Below are 22,461 nucleotides of genomic sequence, written 5' to 3'. Positions count from 1 at the left end.
CTTCGAATCCCTAGGATTCGGCGGATTCGGCGGATATTGGATTCGGTCGCCCCATCCCTATATATAATATATATATATATGCCGTATGTTAAAAAAAATAATAAATTTTCATTGTTGCTACATGACTAGAAAACCAAGAAAACTGGGAAAAGTCAGGTATTTCAAAATTGTGTGGGCATTCCGGGAAATTTCAAGGAAATAAATGTTTGGATTTTTTTTTTTGCTGACAAAAGTGAAATATAAATCTGCTTTCAGTGATGTTTAGTTACCTTAAAAATTGGAAAAATTTAATATCACTAAATTTGTTTGATTTTTCCTTCTTTTCATGAAATCTCAGGCTTTTATCTGTAAACACGTTTTTCTGTTCACAATGGTAAAAAAAAAACTTATCTACGCATGTTTACCTACAAGTTTGATAGCCTTTACTCAATTGTTTCAGGAGAGTCAATTGTAATTGTTTGCAAACAGTATTTTGATCTGCCAGCGCCCGGCGGTCACATGACTGAGAACCGGGTTGAATTTAGTGACGTGTAAGTAGTTTACAACAATTTAAATATGGTATTGGTCTAGGAGAGTGCCAGGTTAGCCCGGACATCTAACCCAAGGTTTGGTATGGGTCGCCGGCCGCAGTGTGGCTGCACCTGTTGGTGAAGACCCTACTAGCTAACGACTTCCTTAAGCACTCCCTTCTCCACATAGGTAGTTGATTCCTGAGTAGGTTGGGCGTAGGACTACTGAATAGAAGAAAACTTTAAACGGGCGGGTTTTATTCACACGAGCCGAGGGACAGATACTAAGCCTGAGTCGGTATTCTACAAATTACACTAGAAACACTGTTAAAACAGGAGGTACTTCACGTTACTCATCCTTGCCCTCTCGTGGCAGTCCCACTATTGAAAGAATCCGATCCGAATGAGTCAGCCCTGAACTCCACGGTGTGGTCGTGCTTCAAAAGGAGAAATTACGACAGGAGAGTTGCGCCCTCCACCGCAAACTGTTCAAGGTATTCGTGGTGAATTAACTACCATAGGTTTCAGTTGATTAATAACCGTTACCAGCACACAGACCTCTGTGATGTAAGCATTGCAACTTTCCCACGTAACGGTCATGTCCGCCGTGTACCGCGAACTCCTGAAGACTGCTGCCGGAGTGGTTCGGCGGGAGAGGAAGCGATAGCGCCCTTAGTGCCACATCCATTAAGCACTAACAAATGTTTTACATAAAACATAACATCGGACATCTTACAATTTACTTAGTTAATTTCCACATGTGGGAAACAATAAAGATGTGTGTATTATTTACATGGTAATTTTTTACTTGATAAATACCAGTCAAATAAAAACTTGTCGTCGCTTGGGCTACTCCATTACCTGGAGCATGACTATATAGAGGCACGATTATATGGTAATGCGCGATAAAACGAAATAACACCGAAAACTGCTTGAAAACACGAAATAAAACGAAATTGTGCAAAATCCGCGATATGTCACGAAATTTCGTCTATCCTGATTATTTAAGTTTTTTTTCCATTCTGTAAGGACAATTCACTATCTTCAGCACAATCAAATATTTCTGACCGTAACTAGCAGCCATATATATTATTTGTGACGGTGATTCATTATAGAATTTAAAATGAAGTCTCAGAATTAACGTAATATTTTCTTTAAACTGTAATCTTGTGTACCATAATAATTTAAGATGTTGATAACTATGATACAATGGCCGCCGTTCACTTTCTACAAAAATAACAAATGTCCAAAATATGTTTTTCTAAGATTACGTTTTTAATCATTAAAATATTACACACTAAAGCGCATTGCTTTTACTGTTTAATTAAAATAAAGTACGTAGGGTACGAAAATAAAATTAACCCTGCTTAACGTAACGATTGTAAATAATAAATAGTACATGTTTATGTCGGTATTAATTTTCACGTACGTATGTTGGTATTCGGTATGCGCTTGTATTCGCATCTATTCTCCATTGTTTTGATCTTTCCAGCACGGCAAGTTTTTACGTATTAAGAGGTTAAATTCTTCCTATGTGATTAAAATTTTTTGATAATGCCTAAAACAAAGGTTTCTGTTAGTGACCGATCGAAAGAATTTTCCAGCGAAGGATTTTATTTCAGTGATAAAATTTTAATGTGCAAATTCTGTAACTGCAGGCTACACTACAAGAGACGCGATACGCTTGTGAAACATGTCGCGAGTGAGAAACATAAGCGTTTGAGGCAAAACTCATCTGTTAAACGTCATCCTTGTCTAAGAGTCTTTAATGCCATTAATTTGCTGTTCAACCCAAGAAATGTGAGTAGGGGTAGCATAGAAGATGCAAACCTACAGAAGTCTCTGCATAACTTGCCTTCTGTTTCCCATCTTCCCATTGATACATTCATACATGGCTATGTTGCTTTCAAAAAAAATAATTGAGAATGAACTTTCATTGCCAGAAACAAGCCAAATTGATGTGCAAAGGTACTTTGCTCCCTTAAAGGGGACTACAGTGAATTTGCTCAAGCCAGTTTAAGGGCAATCTGGTTCCCAACATCAAATGTTGATGCAGAACGTTCATTTTCCAGGTACTCACTGGTAGTTAGTGACAGAAGACAACGTCTCAATCCAGAAAATGCGGAAAATTTAACTATGATAGCATTTCAATAAAACCATCTTAATAGTAACTTTGGAAGTGCTTAATTGTGTAATTTTGTAGTGTATGTGATTGTAATTAAGTCGTGAAATTTTTAGTAGTTATTTAAAAGTTTGAATTTATGAATTTGCAAATGAACTTAATTATCTATGAATTTTCAAATGACTTAATTGTAATTAGATCATGAAGTTTTAGTGTTTATTAATATTTGTTTTAATAAATTTGCATGTCGTACAGAAAAGCAAGAAAATTTTGCCTTGGGTATTTTGAGCAAAAAAATAAAACCATATAACACCGAAATCTTTATTTCTTTACACCGAAATTTGTCTTAAAATAACATCACCAAATCTTGACTCTATTTATATATTATTAAATTCACTCAGAAAGCACTATGTATTGATCTGGCCTGGTGCCGCAAAATATATATTATGGCATTCGTCAAACCAGGTACTCTTGAGGTGTCAAAAGCATACTTAAAAACACACTTTCTTTTTTGAATATTGTTAATCATTAAAAAGAATAATCGTCATGTTCTACTGGGTTCGTAAATGGATAGCCCAATTAAAGATTTCACTACACAATTTTATTGATTGCGAATATTTACATCACTAACAAATAATCTTCTAAAAATGCCTAATAATTAGGGCCCCCTGAAAGTGGTAAATAAAATTTCTCGATTTCGTCATTAAAAATTAGCATTTACATCACTAACAAATAATCTTCTAAAAATGCCTAATAATTAGGGCCCCCTGAAAGTGGTAAATAAAATTTCCCGATTTCGTCATTAAAAATTAGCAAAAGTGATGTTAAAATTCACTTAAAAACACAAAAGCGGTGCTATAAACTTGAAAAAAAAAAGTGTGTGTGTTACTGCAAATATATCTGAAATTATTTAAGTTAAATAATTTTACTTGAACCTACTCATTACTGAATACCCTAAACAAATAGGTTACATATATTTATATGACAAACTTTTGATTTAGACACTGATTATTAGTTCGTTCCCATAAACTAATCTGGAAAACTATTAATCACTTTAACAAAATCTATAAAACACTGTCGACCAACTAATCATCATCGTCACACCATTTGAAAATGAATGTTTTTTTACATTTTTCCACTTTTTGGCGCGATTTAAAATGCTTGTGCTGCCCCGTATGGCTGGGTGACGAAGTAAAGATAGTTTCGAAGTAGTGATGGGTCAAATCCTGTTTTTCCCTGGTTCTCAGTTCGGTACCGGTTCTTAAAAATCGGTTCTCGGTCCTTGGTTCTGACTTCAAAAATAAAATAAACATTATTCATACATTATTTATGAGGTGTTTCAAGTAATAAACTATTTATTGTTTCGTCTACAAAAAAGCACTAAAAGCCTGTATCTAGACTTCCATCTTCAACAATTTATTGTTTATAACACTGAAAAATAATCATTTATTTGTATTGTTTTTTCCTCAATGGTTTTATTGTATGCTTACAAAGAAATGCATTGGCACAATGTTTCAGTCTTTAAAGAGGCTATCAAAACAAATTAAAAGTTTTAGTACAGTTTTCAAGCTACAGCAAACACACCAACCTATTTCAAATGTAATACCTATGCATTAGTGAAAAATAATTCTAAATAATATAGAGAACACTTAATAAAATTAAAATTTACTATATTAATCTAGCAATTATCTCAAGAAATCTACATACACCCTCCTTTAAAACATAATAAAAAGAAAATATTACAATAATGGAAATAAATTAAATTGATGGTGAACTTTCAAATTATTAAAATAATAAATAGTCTACATCGAATTCAGTTTGTTTGCAGTCAAGTCAATTACTGCCACACTTCTGATGACATTTATTACACAATTTGTACTGTTTTGCCGGATTAATTATACCTTACATGTGTCAACAAGCATTTCGTTTGTCCAGTCAATAGTAAAATACATCTACCATCCATACACCACTTTGCAAAAAAAAAAAAAAAACATCTTTTATCACGTGTCCGCGTAATCTTCGTTAACGCTATTACCACTAAAAACAGATGTGCCACTTTCAAAGCAATCCCGTTTGCCTAAAAGAGTAAGTTACTAGCCATTCCGCTAGATGGCTGCAGATGCAGTGAACTTACACTCCACAGCACTGCACAAATAGCATAAAATGTTAGAATGCCGAAAATTATTACGGAAATATTTGAAATCAATCATCAATTCTATTAAACAAATATACTTTTGCACTTATGGCACCTTCAATTGTTATGTTTTGATTGTAAAACATACTTTGTTTACAGATGTGACGAGAACATTAAATATTTTCACGTGTAATTTATTTTATAGTTAGAGATGAATATTATTCCGCAGAAGTCCAAAAAAATAATTCATATGTGAATTGGACGTAAGTTGAGCCATTTCATGCTGCAGTTAAGTTGTAGTGAAGGACTATTTTCGTATAGGGTTTTGCTATACTGCCGGTACCCGCACCGGCAACGACATTTCAGCTGCGGTTCTCTGTGCCGGTTAAAATGCTGAGAACCATAGGAACCGAGAACTGGTACCGACCCATCCCTATTTCCAAGGTCCCCTATAAGAGTTTCCAGGGCCTGGTTTGCCCAATAATCTGCTTGATACTACGACGTTGTTCCACCTATATGCCAGCGCCCCTGGCTGACGTGGTATGGCCACTCACGTAAGGCTGTTCCAAACACCGTGCGCCACCGTTCGTCCAATCATCTGCTTGCTTTTGTATTTATCCGGTGTCCCTGTTCCAAGCTGACGTCAGTACCCCGAGCAGTGTGCGTAGGCTTTTAAACTTCGCCTGTTTGTCTATCTATCCAAACATTATGCCGGAAAAGAAAATAAACGCCGTAGTTTTGCGTATTTTTACAGTATATTTTTGGGTTTAACATTATAACGTGAGCGTGTGTAAGCTTTTGTTTGCTTTAGTGCATTTATGACTAATGTTCAGTGGCGGCCATGTTGCGGTGTTTGTTTAGCAGTGACGAGACAAGTCTTTTACCCAGTATTTAAATTTCACGTAAAAACACGGCGATTTCACGTTTTATTACTAAATTTTGTGTAAAAACGTTGTGTTATGGCGATTTCGCGTAAAAGCTTTATTTTACGGTGATTTCGCGTTTATCGGCGTTTAATCGCGATCGCGAAAAGAACAGGCCCCTATTAATAATCAATTACACTTACAAATATTTATTCCCCAGTCACTCGGCTTTATCACACGGCACACTCGCTGGGCCGCACCTGTGGCGCAACTCTCGCCGCAGCACCCCTTATGGACCTCCGTCACGGGACTCCGCCGCCACCGTCGTACTTGTCTTCGCCGAGGATCCGCTCGGGACTCGCCGCACCCGCGGCATTCTCGCCACTCAGCTATCGCCGAGAAACTCGCTCGCCCCGGAACTCCGCTGCACCCACGACACTATCGCTCTGACTATCGCCCCGGAACTGATCTCCACTTGCCGAGGAACTCCAATGCACCCGCGACACTATATCGCCCCGAAACTCTGCCGCACCCGTGGCACTATCGCTCTTATTAATTCCACTCCCAACTGCTCACTGAGACCGGCATTTTGGCTTATATAGGTCCAGGAGCCACTTCTAGAATCTTGAGCGCGGCTGGACCCAGTTGCGTCTTCCCGCACCGACCCGATGCCAGAATTATCGAGACGCGTTGGTAGCTCGCGGGACTCCCAGCTATAAGGTGTCGGATAACGCCACAAAGGCAGAGCGTCGCTAGGGAGCAGCAGGGAAGGAGGGGGGAAGGGACAATACTTGTAATCTACCAGGCGCGCGCGGCACGTCTCACATTGCAGCGGCCACGTGACGACAGTAGCCATGCGGGGCCGCCAGCCAGCTACGAAACCTGCACGCGCTGCGGCCCTGCTCATGTTTGTAACAATATTATAACTTTATATAACTGTTACAGGAATTTAATACACTGGTACTCATACAGGTGCCTAACACATTGCATGGAGCACTTACTTAATTGTGGAGACATCACTAACTTGAATTTTGGGGTCGTGATGCGAGGGTGCGTTCCACCAGCGGGGACTGGTACTGGTGGGGTGGAGACCTGGCTTTAATATCATAGAAGGGAAGGAGGTACGTCAGATCTTAAACTGCGTTAATTTTTTAAGAGGCTGTTTATTTTGATGGGTGTATATCTTCAAAAAGTAATTCAAAACTTAATTCATTTACAATAATTCTGGATTAATTCTGCGGATTAATAGAGGTAAAGTTTCGAAGAGTAAGGGCTGATGTGTTAATATTTAAAAAAAAGAAATTAAAAGAATATTTGTCCACTCGGATGTTGGAGCTTGCTTTGGCAAGTGACTCCAAATGGCTCCAGGCACTACATTCCTGTGGTCTGTGCGGCTTGGTTTCGGCATCATCCGGCTAGGTCACAAGGGGTGCGGCCCTTGTTTTGTACTCTGTGTTTAGTACCCAGTGATCCTGTGAAACATCCACGATAGTGAGCGTTTGTGGGCGTCGTCTGCGCAGTGTTTGTTTTGGATTCAAACTCTCACAGCTTCCCTTGACGACGATGGTGGTTCGCTGTGTTCTGGTGGGGATGCCTGTATGTGTGTTGATTCTTCAACCTGTGGTATCTCCGGCACCCTCGACGATTTGGTTGGGATGCTCTCACGGGCGGGAATCCCCTGGTATTTCTAAGGTCGTTTTCCTCCCAGGTCACGGAGAAGTCGCCGCTGTCTGGGTGGCCGCTGGAATGCATTTTTGGGAATAGCATGGCCCCCTGGTGAGTATCGTTTGTGACCACGAGTTGTCATGCCTGTCTGGTTTGGGAGTGTCGACTATGTGGCGTTCGTTCCGGACTTGCGTCAGCTCATTCAAGTTAGAGGCTGGGGCGCTGACTCTCATTTACTTCCGTCATGGGTGGCGTCCTTTCGTCTTTTTTTTCCTTCCGGGTGCCGTTCCTCTGGCGACGACCCTGTGTCTGGCGTCCGGGGTAACACTTTTCCCCTGCAATATGCGCAGGTGTTTACAGTGTAGTTTTCTCACACGGCGGCCATACAATTATACCAGTTAGGTCGTACGGCCAAGCTTTTGCTGAACTGTATAGGGACCTCCCCAGGGTAGCGCCAGGCCTTCACAGTTGCCCCGAGGCGCTGCTGACAATAGGTGCACTCTGGCGAAGACCTGGTCACCTGCCTGCACGTCTGGTGGGGGACGGTGTGTCGCGGGCATTATGTCCTGTGCATACACGCTCTGCCATCATTGCACCCTCTCATGGTCTTCAGTTAGTCGCATAAGCCACTCTTCCATCTCTTCTGCCGGGTGAGGAGTCGCCCTCTTGCCGGGCAATGGCAAATTCTGGCCTTCCACCATCTCGGCGGGGGGTCATTCTGGTGGCTGCATTCACCCAGTGGCGGGCGCAAAACAGTGCGTCAGCGATGTGTATATCTTGTTGGGCATTGTCCGCTGTGAGGTACATTCGCAGTTGCACCTTCAGGTTCTGGTTTCGGCATTCTGTGGGATTCGCCCTTGGATGATCAGCGGGCGTCGTATGTTGCCCAGTTGGTTGGCTTTCATACCGCGCCCTCCATTGCCTTCCCAGAAACTCACTGGCATTGTCCGAGGGGATGGACTTTGGATAGCCCCAGCGCGGCAGAAACTCCAGCGTCAGGAATATTTGTGATCGTGGAAGTCCAAATTTTTCGCACGGATATGCCTCTGTCCACCTCGTGAACTGGTCCATGACTACTAGGATGAATCTTTTCTCTCGGGGTGTCCATGCATATGGGCCCATTACGTCCACGGCTATTGTTTGAAAAGCCGCGGTGGGCTCTCGTGGAACTTCTTGTTCTTCCTTATCCCGTTTTGGCGCTTTTTGTGATTGACATATTTCACACTTGTGCACGTCACAAGAGGCGCCAGGCAATGATAGAGCTGACAGATGGCGCGTCAGGTTTGGTTCGTGCCGGGATGAATAGCCAAATCGTAGTCATGAAAGAACCTGAGAACTGCCTCTCGGGCCTCAGATGGAACATACGTCTTCCACTCTTTCCAAGGTGTACGGTTCAATACAGCGTCGTTTCGTATGCACCAGTTCCCTTTAGGTCCAGTGGCCACCTGCTGGCGCCATTGGTCGGCTTCCGTCGAGGTCCTCTGGGCCTCGAGCACGTGTCGGTGCACCTCCGCGGAGTTGCCGGGTGGGTCATCTTCATCACCTTCCCTTTACAGGTCGGGTCTGTCCAGGTAATCAGGGGGTAGCTTATCCTGCCAGTCCTTGCTGTTGACTGGCTCACTGTGCTCGTCAAGTTCACTTGACAAGAAGTCGGGCAACTGGTCTTCCGTTCTGAGGACATGTTCGACCTCATGGTCAAAGGATTGTAGGAAGAACGCCCACCGGATCAGTTTGCCCTTGCATAGTGTGCAGCCATGTCAGGCACCTTTTGTGGTGCATACCGTGAAGCTTTTTCCTTCCAGGTGTGGCCGGTACTTCTTCATCATCCACATGACTGCCAGACACTTTTACTCGTTACTGTGATTACGATACTGCCTGTCCAAATTTTTCGCTACGATAGTCATTGATTTCCTGATCCCGCTGGGAATCCACATGAAACAATACTGCTTCCATCCGGAGGGCGCTCGCATCTGTCTGTAAATATAGGCGTCTCTCGGGGTCGACTCGGACCATCATACTTGCCTACCTTTACAAATTTTTCGTGAAATGTACGAAAAACTAACAATTTTACGATTTTAATAAATATTTTACGGATTTATTCCCAAAACTCGCAGAATGGGTTATTAAAATATTGATTATATCGATACAAATCATGGTATCAATTAGGTACAGTCAAACCTCTATCTATCGAACTCGCATGTATCGATTGTCCGTGTTTATCGTATACTTTCTACGGTCCCGGCAAAATTGCCATACAACTAAGGTTAAAAAAGTCCGCTTGTACCGATGTTCGAATTATCGTTTTGTCCGCATTGATCGTTCAAAATATGTGGTCCCGTCACTATAAATTATAATAGATGATCGTTTAACCATAAAGATTTTGCAGAAATAACCATTTCTTAGAAAGAAACTGTCATAAAAACAGTAATGATAGTATACAGTAGTAAATATCACCTTAAATCTGCAGCCAAGTAATGGAGCACGTAAATATGAAGAAGACAAATGAACAACAACTTACGAAGAAATATGGATGATGTACCATAACTACAGTACAAACCCAATTGTTATCCTAAGATAATTACCATAAAAAGAACTAAAGATTCGTTGTCGATACCATAATTACTACAGAAGCACGAAAGCTACCACATTTGCACTACAGTTACCGTAACAACCGAGATGTCTATTTACCGTGACGGTGATGTATTTATTTATAACATATTAAAATTAAAGAACATTATTGAAAAAAAGGATGTTAAATTTTTATATGTACGTTTGGCACATGTTGCGAAGAAATAATGCGATCTGAAATTATGCAGTACTACTACGAAAACTGAAAAGGGTACTCGTGGATTTTTAGGTTATGGCAGTCTCTCTCGTTTTTCAGTAATATCGGCCGAAAATTAACAAGCGTATCGGAAGTCGGCAGAAATGCCGATTCAATTAAATATTGGCAAAATCGGCTTCTTCAGGACAGCTCTACATTTGATGACATGAGTAAACATATTTCAGACTTCAGGATATTGAAAACGACTTTAATTTCCATGTAGATTTATTGTGCTTATGTTTTTTTTTTGCAAGTGTAAATTGAATTAAGTAAAATACTTCCATTTTTATTTATTTTTCAACTGATTTAACTTTAATGACAAGTAACTGACATATTTCTGACACTAATTTTGAGGTTAAATATTATTTTTTAAAAATTCTTAAGAGTGAAGTCCACATCTATTGAATGTCCGCATCTACTGAATTTTTTTGTTGGTCCCCTGAAAAACGATAGATAGAGGTTTGACTGTATTGTATTTTACAACTATCGATTAATAGAGCGTATGGCTTTGGCTTCACTATCGTTATCCTTGCCAGTTTTACTGCCATATTGTTTGTTAGTAAACCTTTGTGCTTAGAGGTGGGTTTTAGTTACGAGTTTTTTTTTCTTTGTGAAATGCGTATTTAGCTAACTTACGGAATGAGTGGCATTAAAAAACACAGTTACTGGCAGTGTTTCGATGAAGAGTGCTCTAAAGAATTTCCGTTTATTTTAAAGTCGGACAAAGGACTGAAATATGCTTTCTGCACTTTTTGCAGGTGTGATCTAAATATTTTTCATGGCGGTAGAAGTAACATTAGTTCATATGAAATCGAATAAACATGCGAGCAATATTCAAATCAAAGAGGACAGCAAGAAAATCAATACGTTTTTCACAAGCAGTGCAAGTAAAGATAGCGTCACACGAGCGGAATGTCTGTTCACTTTTTGTTTAATTGAACACAATATTCCGTTAAGTGCAGCTGACCACGCTGGCTCTTTATTTCGGAAGATGTTTCCCAAGTCAGAAGAGGCACAAAAATATGCATGTAGCCGGACGAAAACAACGGCAATCCTCGAAGAAATTGCTACAGATACTCGGGTTGTACTTGTTAAGCATTTGCAAGCGGGTCCATTCTCTCTCACAACTGATAGTACAAACGATACTGACTCAAAGTTGTACCCAATGGTCGTGACTTATTTTGATAGGGATGTGGAAAATATAGTGTCTTGTGTTCTGTCTCTACCATATTTGCAGGGAGAATCTACTGGCCAAAACATTGGAAATCTAATATTAAATGAACTGGAAAGTTTCAACATTCCTGTGAAAAATATGATTGCGTTTTCATGTGATAATGCAGCAGTCATGATGGGTCACAAAAATGGTGGTGTTGCGGTCTTAAAAAACAAACAAGAAAATATTATTGTGATGGGTTGTCTATGCCATCTCATTAATTTAGCTGCCGAGAAGGGGACTGCCTGTCTGCCAATGAAACTTGAAGATGCTTTGACGGACATTTTTTACTATCTTGAAAAAAGTAGTAAACGTAAAGATAATCTTAAAAAATTCCAAGACTTGCATGGATGTGAAACTAGAAAAATTCTGAAGCATGTCTGTACTAGATGGTTGTCGCTAGGAAAAAGTTTATCCCGGTTAGTTGAGCACTGGTATCCTTTGTTAAGCTTTTTCAAAGATCAAGTCAATCATCAGAAACCAGCATGTTCAGAGGGGTTTAATTCATTCAAAATACCGAAAGTTTCAGATCAGATAGCTCAGACTTCACTAACGTCAAAATCACCTGTATCAAAAGAGCCTGTTTTTCCTCTGAAAAGGAAATGGACAGAAAGTGATGACAAAATTATTACAAAGAAGAAAGTTATTCCACATAAGGTAAATAAGGTTATGTTGCCTTCAGTTAGTTCTGAGAAACAAAAGTCTGTGGCAAATGTAAGTCGTGAAGAAAAGTTGTTTATGTTTTTATCATCATCTGTGAACAAAGCATTTTGCTTGTTTTTACTTAATGTAATTCCTACATTTGATAAGTTCAACACTATTTTGCAGTCATCGTATCCACATATTCATGTTTTGGGGGAGTTGCTTTGTGATTTGTTTAAAGATTTGTTGCTCAGATTTGTCAAGCCAGGTGCTTTCAAAAGTTCAGCATTATTTGACTTAAAATATCATCTTGCTGATAATCAAAGGCAAGACAGTGATTTGATAGTTGGTACTGCAACATCAGAATTTGTCAACACATTAAGTGATAAAGATAAGAAACTGTTTTTCTCGTCTGTCAGAAGTTATTTTGTAGCCTCGTGTGATTATATTGTAAACAAATTTCCCATCAATAATGAACTTGTTAGCAAAGCACGAGTTGCAAATGTAGAGACAATAGAAAATGCCATCTATTCTGATGGGAAATTCTTCATTATTTCTCTTCTTGCTACCTGTTCATGAAAATGAAACCAGAGAACAAGCAATGGATGTACTTCACAACCAGTTTACCAGTCTTCAGCTTGAAACTGTATACTCACTAGTCAACAAAGAAGACACCATAGTACAGAAATGGGTTAAAATATCACACACAAAAAATGTTTGTGGGCAGTGGAAGTTCGACAGGCTCAGCTTTGTGATGTTCGCTGTGACTTTACCACACAGCAATGCAGAGTGTGAGCGTGTGTTTAGTGTAGTAAAAAAGAACAGATCTCAGTTTAGGTCTTTGTTGTCAACCAGAGTACTGGAGAACATTTCCGTTATAAAAGTAAACAATTAGACAAGTGTTTTGAACACACCTTCAGTGAACAATTGCTAAAAAAGCCAAAGAAAGCCACAGTTGCATACCCAAACAATTAGCTGCAAAGAGTAATTTATTAGTAGTAGGCAGTAGACTTTTTTCTATTGTGAACTTAGTTTTCAACAGTTATAAAAAAATATTTTTGACATAATAAACTGCAAAAATTTTATTTTTAAATATGCTTGTTCGTGGTTGAGTACAGTGCTACAAGTTTTTTAACTACTACACAACATGTAAGTAATTAGTTTTAATAATGAGTTTTTTTTTGAAGATGTGTATGTTGTACCTTTGTCTCTGTAAAAGTGCAGTACGTTCAGTTTATTTTAATTTTTAAGGAAAACATATTTACTGTTTGAACCATGGCCATTACATTGTATGGTAGGCATTTTTTAAACAGAGTTTCTGAAATACACTGCCAGAGATTTCACCTACTATTAAAAGGCTTAAAAAGTATTTTTCTAAATGCTGTAACTTGTTAATTTATTGTGATTTTGAGGTACCAATTACTTTGGCCTATTGCTACAACCAAATACGTATACCTACTACATAAAGTAATATTTTAAATTGCCGTGTGCTGTTTACGCAACAAATTTTTTTTTTTATGTTTTACTATTTAGAAATGTTAAAAGTTGGCAAGTATGGGCCAGCATGTGGCACAGGATGAATGTGGTCTTAACCTGGTCGAAGGCCCTCTGGGCTGCAACATCCCACTTATAGAGGTACTAAGGGCAAAGAAAGTCAGTCAGTGGTGGAATTATTTGTTGATAATTCAGGGACATAACATCGCAGCCAGTTGATAAGCCCTATGAATCTCTGCAGTTGTTTGTGGATCCGGTACACCTTAGCCACAGCAATCTTGCGCTGGGCTGGGGGTGGTTTCCTTCAGCACCCACTATATGTCCCAGAGTGTTCCTAGCTGACATTTTGGTATAGCACGCACGATAAGTGGCTGATGTGGTCTTCCCACATCCATATAGGCTATGGCAATCTGTCCCACATAGCCCTCCAGTACTCGAGTCATCATCTCCTGAAAAGTGGTTGGGGCACATTTCAAGTCGAAAGGCATTGCTCGAAACTGAAATCTTGCCCATTCGGCATGGCGAACGCTGTCTTCTCTCGGTCGTCACAGCTTAGGGGCATCGCCAATAACCTGCCTTGAGGTCGAGTCGCCTGACATAATTCTTCTATGGATGCTTCGACACTGGTCTGTGGGGGTGGTGAGCTGACTGTAATGGCGTTCAATGGCCGGAAGTCAATGCAGAAACGCAATTGGTCATACTTCTTTGGTGCTAGTACAACATACGATTTGTAAGGGCTGTTAGAAGGATCAGTGATGCCATTTTGCAGCATTTCCTAGATTTTCTCCCATACGGCACCGTGCTCATTTAAACCATCACGAACGGGTCTGTCATTGGTAGTCGGAATCCTGTGCTCCACCACTGTGGTGTATTGCAGTGGGTTGGCCATGGCGAACACATCTTGCCCTTCGCGCAGCACACGGTTGAACGCTGCCTTGTACTAGGAAAGAATATCGTGACAGAATTTCTCCAGGCACCTGGGGTCCAAGACCCGTGTCATAGACAGTGCGGCGCTTGTGTGTTCCCACATGGGCATGGGTCGGTTTCATTTTCATCACCTTGTCGTGTTCCGCTAACCACGGCTCATCTTACACAATGTCTTCGATTACATCCTCTACTACAAGGGCTACTACCGTAGTGGTCAAGTCCTGTAGGCTTAACTCCAGATCTGCGGAGCCCAGCATCACGCCTGGTTGGGCACTGGTGGCCAGGCGCAGCGCACCAGGAGGTATGGTGTTTGGGTTCAGAAACACGTGGCTGACAGCAATGTTGACCATTGCTACAGTGGGTCTGCCATTCAGCTTCACTGGAACGCAGAGCAGCTGATACTAAGATCAGGACAGTTTGTGTTGGGCCGTCCGCAGCTCCTGTTGCTGGATCAGGCTGTGTGAGGAGCAGGTCTCCTAACTCTGCGCCCCCTGTGTTCAATTGCCGGCGGTTGTTGGCGTTGTGGTGACTGCAGTGGGCAGTCACAATGCCATTGGTAAGTTCCAGGGGGACACTCTCACCGACACTGTGGTTGGTCGGTCGTAACTCATTTGCTGCGGGTCATTACATTACTCTCGTGGCTGATGGTTAGCCAGTGCGTTTGGCTCATTCTCAATGGCGTTTTGCTGCCTAGATGGAGATTATTATGACTTTACATAACTGTTACAGGAATTAAATACAAGGGTACTCATACAGGTGCCTAACACATGGCTCGGAGCACTTAATTACGGACACAATCACTAATTTGACTCGTGAGGATGTGATGCGAGGGTGTGTACCACCAGCGGGGACTGGTACTGGTGGGGTGCAGACCAGACTTTACTAACATAAAAGGTAAGGAGGTGCAATGTCAGATCTCAAGCTACATTATTTTTTTACGCTACCATTTATTTTAATGGGTGTGTGTCTTCAATAAGTAGTAATTACAGTGAATTTATTTACTATAAGTCGGGATTTTTTTCCGGATTAATAGATAAAGTTAAGAAGAGTTAAGGCTTATGTTTTAATATTAAAAATAATAAACGAATAACCAGACACCCATTTTGTGATACTGGTGTTTGGGCAAATGACATTGGGAAATTCAAAACTAAAAGAAAAATAACACACTGTGGTATGAAATGTGTGTCATGACCATAATCAGCAAATCTTCAAGGGCATCTTTATTAAGTTAGTGACTCGTGAAACCAGCTTTCATAAACGGGTAACCTCAACTAGTGTAACGGGCAAACCTGGGGAAACTTGATTAAACAGTTATAGGTTATAATATTTGTGATTTAAATTAAATTATGAATTTGTTTTTACATGTTATTTTAATTAGTGGTTCTTACTTCAGTACTATTAATTTTTTAATTATCAACATCATATTTTAGGTTAAGTTAGGTAGAATATGTAAGTAATAACCAGTCGTTCAAAAACATTCAAAGTACAGTAGAACCCCTTTTTTACACTATTGAAAGGGGTGTCTGAAAATCTTGTAAAATAAGGGAAATGTATGAATAATATATATATTTTTTTTGCTCAGAGAACTAGATATTACATGACCTAAACGTATCATACTCTGATATACGCTTAAGTACCATATTTATATTCTGCAGAGTGCATACAGTCTATGTACATACTTTCATACTTAAATTAGCAATTCATAACATGACATTTACATGTTAAGAATATTACCAAAATTAAATTGAAAAAACACCATGAGGAAAGTGTACTAAACCAAAAATTATATTTTTCAAAAAAAAAAAAAAACTGCAAATTTCTCAAAAAAAATTAAAGCATATTCAGTCTCTATAAGTGTATATACAGGATGTATCAAAATTCATGTTACAACGCTTGAGGGTAGAAAGCTCTTATTATTTGCAACCATTTTTTTCCAATAAACATGTTTGCCGGAAACGCGTAGTTAAGCCCCTGTAGCCCCAGAAAGAGTCAGCGTAGGCAACCCGTTGGGCTTTGTGCGAGACAGACGGTGCTGTGGTGAATTAGGTACGTGTTTACGATGCCGGGCAGCGCTCGAGAGGACTGTACGATGTTGAATGCTGACCCCCGCCCCTTTTTACTTCCGTTGGTGGCGCCCTCACCTCGTTTCTTCCGTTCGTGCCGTGCCATAGCACTGCACAGCGTGACATCGCAGTGTCGCAGTGTGTTTTGATATCGACTGTTCTGTCGTACAAGCAAACTCGTGTCATTTCTTTCGCTGTGGTTTTAAAAAGGGCGATGTTTTAGTGGAGCTCAATGAAGTACACGTTTAGTGAGTACACGGACATGCTGCTTGTTTGCGGGGAAGCTAGACAAAATGGACGAGCCGCCCGTCGTCTGTACGAAGAACGATATCCGGGTCATAGGATTCTAGCTCACACCATGTTTGCAAGACTTACTTAGCGAATGCGTGATACTGGTACATGTGCCGTCTCAAGACCAAATGCTGGTGCTCCACGTAGGGTTCGTACTCCCAGTTTTGAAGAAGATGTACTTCAGAGATTTGAGGAGAGTCCGGATACAAGCACAAGGGCAGAAGGTTCCGATATGGACGCTGACAAAATGGCTGTTTGGCTAGTTCTTCATGAGCAACTCTTGTACCCGTACTACCTTCATAAAGTGCAACACATGGTTCCGGCGGACTATCCTCTTCGCATGACTTTCTCGTTGGTACATTGGAAGAGTATTGAGGAACCCCGAGTTAGCTGTTTTATTCAGCGATGAAGCCAAGTTCACTCAAGACACTATTCTCAATTCGCACAACAGTCATGTTTGGAATGATGTCAATCCGCATGCAACATGTGTTATAGCTCGCCAGGAATGTTTTTCAGTTAATGTGTGGGCCGGTAATGTTGACGGCGTACTCATCGGACCTTTTTTTCTTCCGCCACGATTTACCGGCGCCGGATACCTCCACTTCCTTCAGAACGAACTACCAGGTCTTCTTGAAGAGGTTCCATTGCATGTCCGACGTGTGATGTGGTACCAACATGACGTGGCACCATCTCATTTTTCCCTGCAAGTGCGAGAGTATTTAAATCAAACATTTCCAAACTGATGGATTGGACGAGCGGGCCCTGTCGCATGGCCGCCAAGGTCACCGGACCTAACCCCGTTAGATTTCTTTCTGTGGGGTTACGTAAAAGGTCTTATCTACGCTACGCCAGTAGAAACGGTAGAAGAGCTTACACAGTGAATCATTGAAGCATTCAAAATCATAAGGTCGACTCCACACATGCTCCAGCGTATCCGTGAAAACATGTTTCGCCGTTGCCACCTCTGTGTCGCTCAAGGTGGGCGTGTTTTTGAGCCATTGCTTTAGGCTGTCATGTTGTTAAAAAGAAAGCAACAATTTCAATGTTGTGAAACAAAGCCGAAGCTGTGATTGATTTCAGAGTGAAATTAAAATCTGTGCCACGATTAAAAATGTTATTTCTCTACTCGAACGCCCGCACATCCACAACATAACACTCTACAACAGGTTGCCTACGCTGACTCTTTCTGGGGCTACAGGGGCTTAACTACGCGTTTCCGGCAACATGTTTATTGGCAAAAATAGTTGCAAATAATAAGAGCTTTCTACCCTCAAGCGTTGTAACATGAATTTTGATGCATCCTGTATATAGACACGCATACGCGTTTTCAATTACTGCAATACAAGTATTGAAATAGAGGAAAAATTAATTTCAGTAATAACAAATAAGTATAGGTACACAAAGCAACTTACAATTTACTGTGTAAAAACCAAAAAATTTGGTTTGCTTTAATTGCTGGCTGCTCAGTTCCTCTATTTTTTTGTCTATATGATTCAACTGGTCAAACTGTCTGGACAGTTGAACCCATACAAGTAATTCCCCAAACAGAAACTGCTTCTAGAGCTTCATGCTTGTGAGGCATAGGGATTTCTTCATCTTCATAACCATCACCATCACCATCATCTCCATCAGGTTGCTTTTCCTTCATGTGCAAACTGACATACAGTCAAACCTCATTATTACAAACCTGAAGGGACCATAGTTTTAGCACTTTGTAATAACGAGAGTTTGTATTAACCAAACTATTGTGATATCATGACAAAAAAATTGATTGAACTTTAATTGCCTATATTTACAATTATAAAGAAAATTATATACCTACACTGTTGGTAGTATAGCTGGCTTCACTACATGCATAACAATAAGTAAACACTGAAGAAAACAAACACAATGCAACACTTACAGAATAAATCATAATACAAACTTCAATAAACTTGCATTCATGACACATTTTCTATTCAAACATTTGGTTTAAAAAAAAGCATCAATTCTGGTTTGCACTATTTTTTTCTTATAGGCATTGTTTACACATTTAACTTTGGTCGTATCTACTGCCTACACATAGTTTTGCCAACAATATTGTTGCGATCCTTAAACTGTTGTAGCCAACCATTGCTGAACTTGAAGTCTGAAATTCCTAACCTCAATGCTAGGTAGTCTGCCTCCTTCTGAATCATAGGTCCAGTAATAGGCAAGTTTGCTGCACACATTTCTTCAAACCACTGCAACAAGGTAGCTTCCATTTCTTGTTGATAATTTGCACGAACTCGCAAAAGCCGATTCAATCTTTTCACAATTTTTTAGTATTGAAGACAACGAAGATTGCGGGATGTTAAATTCTCTAGCAATTTCATTTTTCGTTCTATCTCCATTGTCTACTTCTTCAATAATTTTAACTTTAACTTGCAATGTAAAGTCGTTGCGTTTACGTTTCGCAGTCATACTACAAAACAACTCACACTCAAAATTTAGATTAAGACATGTGCGTGAACAATGGAAAATATCAGAACTTTTTTCCATAGACTGTTTAAACTTCTACGTATGTACACTTTCGACGACTAATATTAATAAGGTATAGAGTACTTTCCTTTTCGTTTTCCGTTTACAACATGGCATCTTTTCTAGTTTATAGTTACTAACATCGCCACTAGAGTTGAACTTTTCATCTTGTTTTTCGACCATTTTGCGCTGTAGGATACATACATGTATCTTTGGAGAAACGTTTGTTTACATGACAGTTATGAAGACATGATTTACTTTAGACTTCTGCTGTGAAATTCGTATTGGGTAACCGTTTACTTATACACGTTAACAGCTACTTGAGGGATCAAAACAACTTCGTAATTCATATTAACCGTATTTCGTATTAAAAGTACTGAATAACATAGGAAAGCATACTTTATTTCCTGGGACTGTGAAAGTACTTCGCATAAACGGGAATTTCGTACTAAGCGGATTCGTATTAATAAGGTTTGACTGTATCATCAAGAGATTGTTCTTCTGTAGTTTGTACATGACTTTCAATGTTGCCAAAGTTGCTGAACAAACTGTCTGACTGAATTTTCTTCCAGTCTTCTTCCTCTACGCTGTCACCTGGTTCACTGTTCTCATTTTTACACACTGTTCCTGAACTTGGAAAACCTGCCTTTCTGAATCAATATGAATTTCTTGTTGATGTAACTTGTTTCTGTGGATAGGCGATATCATGCAGTGCATCCAGAACATTGATTTTTTTTTCCTTGTGTATTTTTGCCAGCATCCAAGAGATTAAAAGTGTGTAAACCATTTGTGACAACTGTTCACATAATCCCATGTGATTTTCGGAATATACACTTGACTAATATATTGATGGTAATTTTATATATTAATGGGAATGTTATGTGTAGCTGCCAGTGTCATGTGTAGAACCTGAGAGATTTTTATTTGTATTTTAAATAATTTGGTATGTACTAAACATTACAAACTGAAAGATTGTATGGATACTGTCTGTATGCTAAGATGTAAACTGGGAGTATTATTTTAGTCAGGAGGCGCAGCGCGTACCCTACTCCAACCACGATCATCGCTCAGTAGCAGACACTCAAACAAGTCCGCACGCAAGGTAATTACTGCACAGCAACACAGTCCTGGCAGCTGTGGCTCTGGACGTGAAGGCACTTGCCTACCTGACCCGTCGCTTCACCTGCACTGCAGCTTGCGACACTGTCACTCATGTTCAGCCATGTTGTCCTATGGCGTACCGCATACGCTTACTTTCCTTTTGTTTGCGTCCCTCAGACTTACAAATACCACCAGGTAGGCAGGTGCTTTTAGGGTGTTTGCTGTCATTCTTGTACATGACATTTTTTTTATTTTATTTGGAACAAACCCTTTTACAACATTTTTTTATTTTACCTGTATGGTGTTGAGGGCAGTGGGCACATGTGGTGGTGCAAGTGGCTGCTTCAAATCATCTGGTGCATGGAAGCAAAGAGTGTGTTGCGAAGCACGCATGAAGTCTGCATCCGTTAGAGGCTGGAATGGAAGCTAAAATATTGTTTCTCATTCCTTTCAAATTACTGCCCACACTGTGGAAGTAAATTATCTGGGGGAAAAGTAAGGGAACTGTTGTATGATATGAAATATTTGTATTTTTAAATTGTACTTCAGGCTGTGGAATGTTCTTGCAGTTGTTCATTATTAATTATTTTTAATGAAGCTTAAGAAAATCATACAAAGCTTTAAATAGTTAAAAAGTTGAACCAAAGTTGGTTTATCATGCTGTAAATTTTTTGTGATGAAATATTTTTTTAAATCTTAATCTAATAACTTTAAGTCTTCTTCCAACATTGTGTTACATTCCTTGGACTCTTAAATTCACGAATACCACATTGGCAAAATCAGATTTTGCAATAAAAAGTCTTATTTTAAAAACTGTGTATTACCATATTTTTTTCAAATAGAGGCTCAGGTTTTTATTCATAAAAAAACTACTCATAAAAACATAGGTCGACCTGGAATCTTGTACCAAGAAAAATCTGAGTAGACAAACTTAAACGTAAATAAGAAAAATATACTTGACCTCCCTATAATACAGTATTTATTTTAAATTATTATTGCTGATTTTTTTGTATAGGTACCAAGTTAAGTGACATAATTTCTATGCTGTCACTCCTAATCCTGATCCCAAAAATCATTTAATATATTGCAATAGAATTAGTTTTCATATGCAAATACCCAGGAAAAACCAATATTTATTTTAGTATAAACCTCCAGAAAACTAATTTTTCTGTCATAAAAACATTATGTGCTTATGTTTTCTGCACCATCTAGTTCATGTAACAAACCACAACTTTGCACTTGTCTTGAACAGACAAAGCACAAAGGTATCACAAAAGCACACATAAGTCATACATTCAACATTTTGTTTGTTCTTTGAATGATTCTTGCATTGTGGAAGCCATTGCTGGTTTTAACTGCATGACATAGAGAATCCACAAGAACGAACAAGAAAGATGAATACACTAACACTAACACAAACACACAAAAAAACCAGAAAAAAAATCAGCCTATGTCAAATATAGACAGCACAGAGAAAATTCCTTCCATAGTTAAAACCAGCAATGGCATGTATCCATGAAAATTTTTCATTTAAAACTTTTTCATAGTGTTAAAAATAAAAATCGAGCTAAATAAAATATTCATTGTGTTCAAACAATTTAAATTTATTATTATGAATATTTTACATCTTTACTTACTTTACCCTTAGGTTTTGTTTAAAAATGAACTTTATGAGAGCATTGATGAATAATGTTCGACAATGGCTTGATATTCAAAACTATACCAACTCTTTTTTTAACATATAAACCAATGCCATTTGGGTTTAAAATATTTAGACTATTATTTTCTGTTAAATTTTCAGAAATATCAGAGTGGTTTTAAGTTTTTGCAGCATCTCATCATGTTTGATCAAAAGTAAATTACGAAAAATGAGTGTGTGATCCGCAAGTGGACGTGACGATTGTTACGGTAAATTATTTAAGAGCTGGTCTTTCATACCTTGAACTACGTATCACTAGCAGTACATGACAGCACAAAGCAGTATCCTAGCCTGGGATGCACAAGTGTGTACGTACTGACCTGAACATGTAACATACAGCTGATACACTTATTCTTCTAACTCTTCTAACTGTCTTTCAAAACAACTTGTGTTACTACTGCTACAGGGTCATGTG

General features: G+C 39.4%; 1 protein-coding gene across 6 annotated transcripts in view; it reads left to right on the top strand.

The window, feature by feature from the left end:
• Window positions 1–22,461, top strand: part of LOC134531216 (cleavage and polyadenylation specificity factor subunit 6) — a 294,999-nt gene that overhangs the window by 222,180 nt on the left and 50,358 nt on the right. For 4 of the 6 annotated variants that reach the window (XM_063366877.1, XM_063366876.1, XM_063366878.1 and 1 more), the window contains exon 13: window positions 20,271–20,348. The exons of the other annotated variants lie outside the window; for them this stretch is intronic. In XM_063366877.1, the coding sequence (XP_063222947.1) occupies window positions 20,271–20,348 (78 nt within the window). The remainder of the gene's footprint in view (window positions 1–20,270; window positions 20,349–22,461) is intronic. 6 annotated transcript variants of the gene reach the window in all.

This window comes from Bacillus rossius, chromosome 3 (assembly GCF_032445375.1).
Source record: "Bacillus rossius redtenbacheri isolate Brsri chromosome 3, Brsri_v3, whole genome shotgun sequence".
In the NCBI taxonomy this organism is placed as follows: Eukaryota; Metazoa; Arthropoda; class Insecta; order Phasmatodea; family Bacillidae; genus Bacillus; species Bacillus rossius.
Note: the sequence above shows the minus strand (reverse complement) of the source record. Positions and strands in the feature narration are given on the sequence as shown.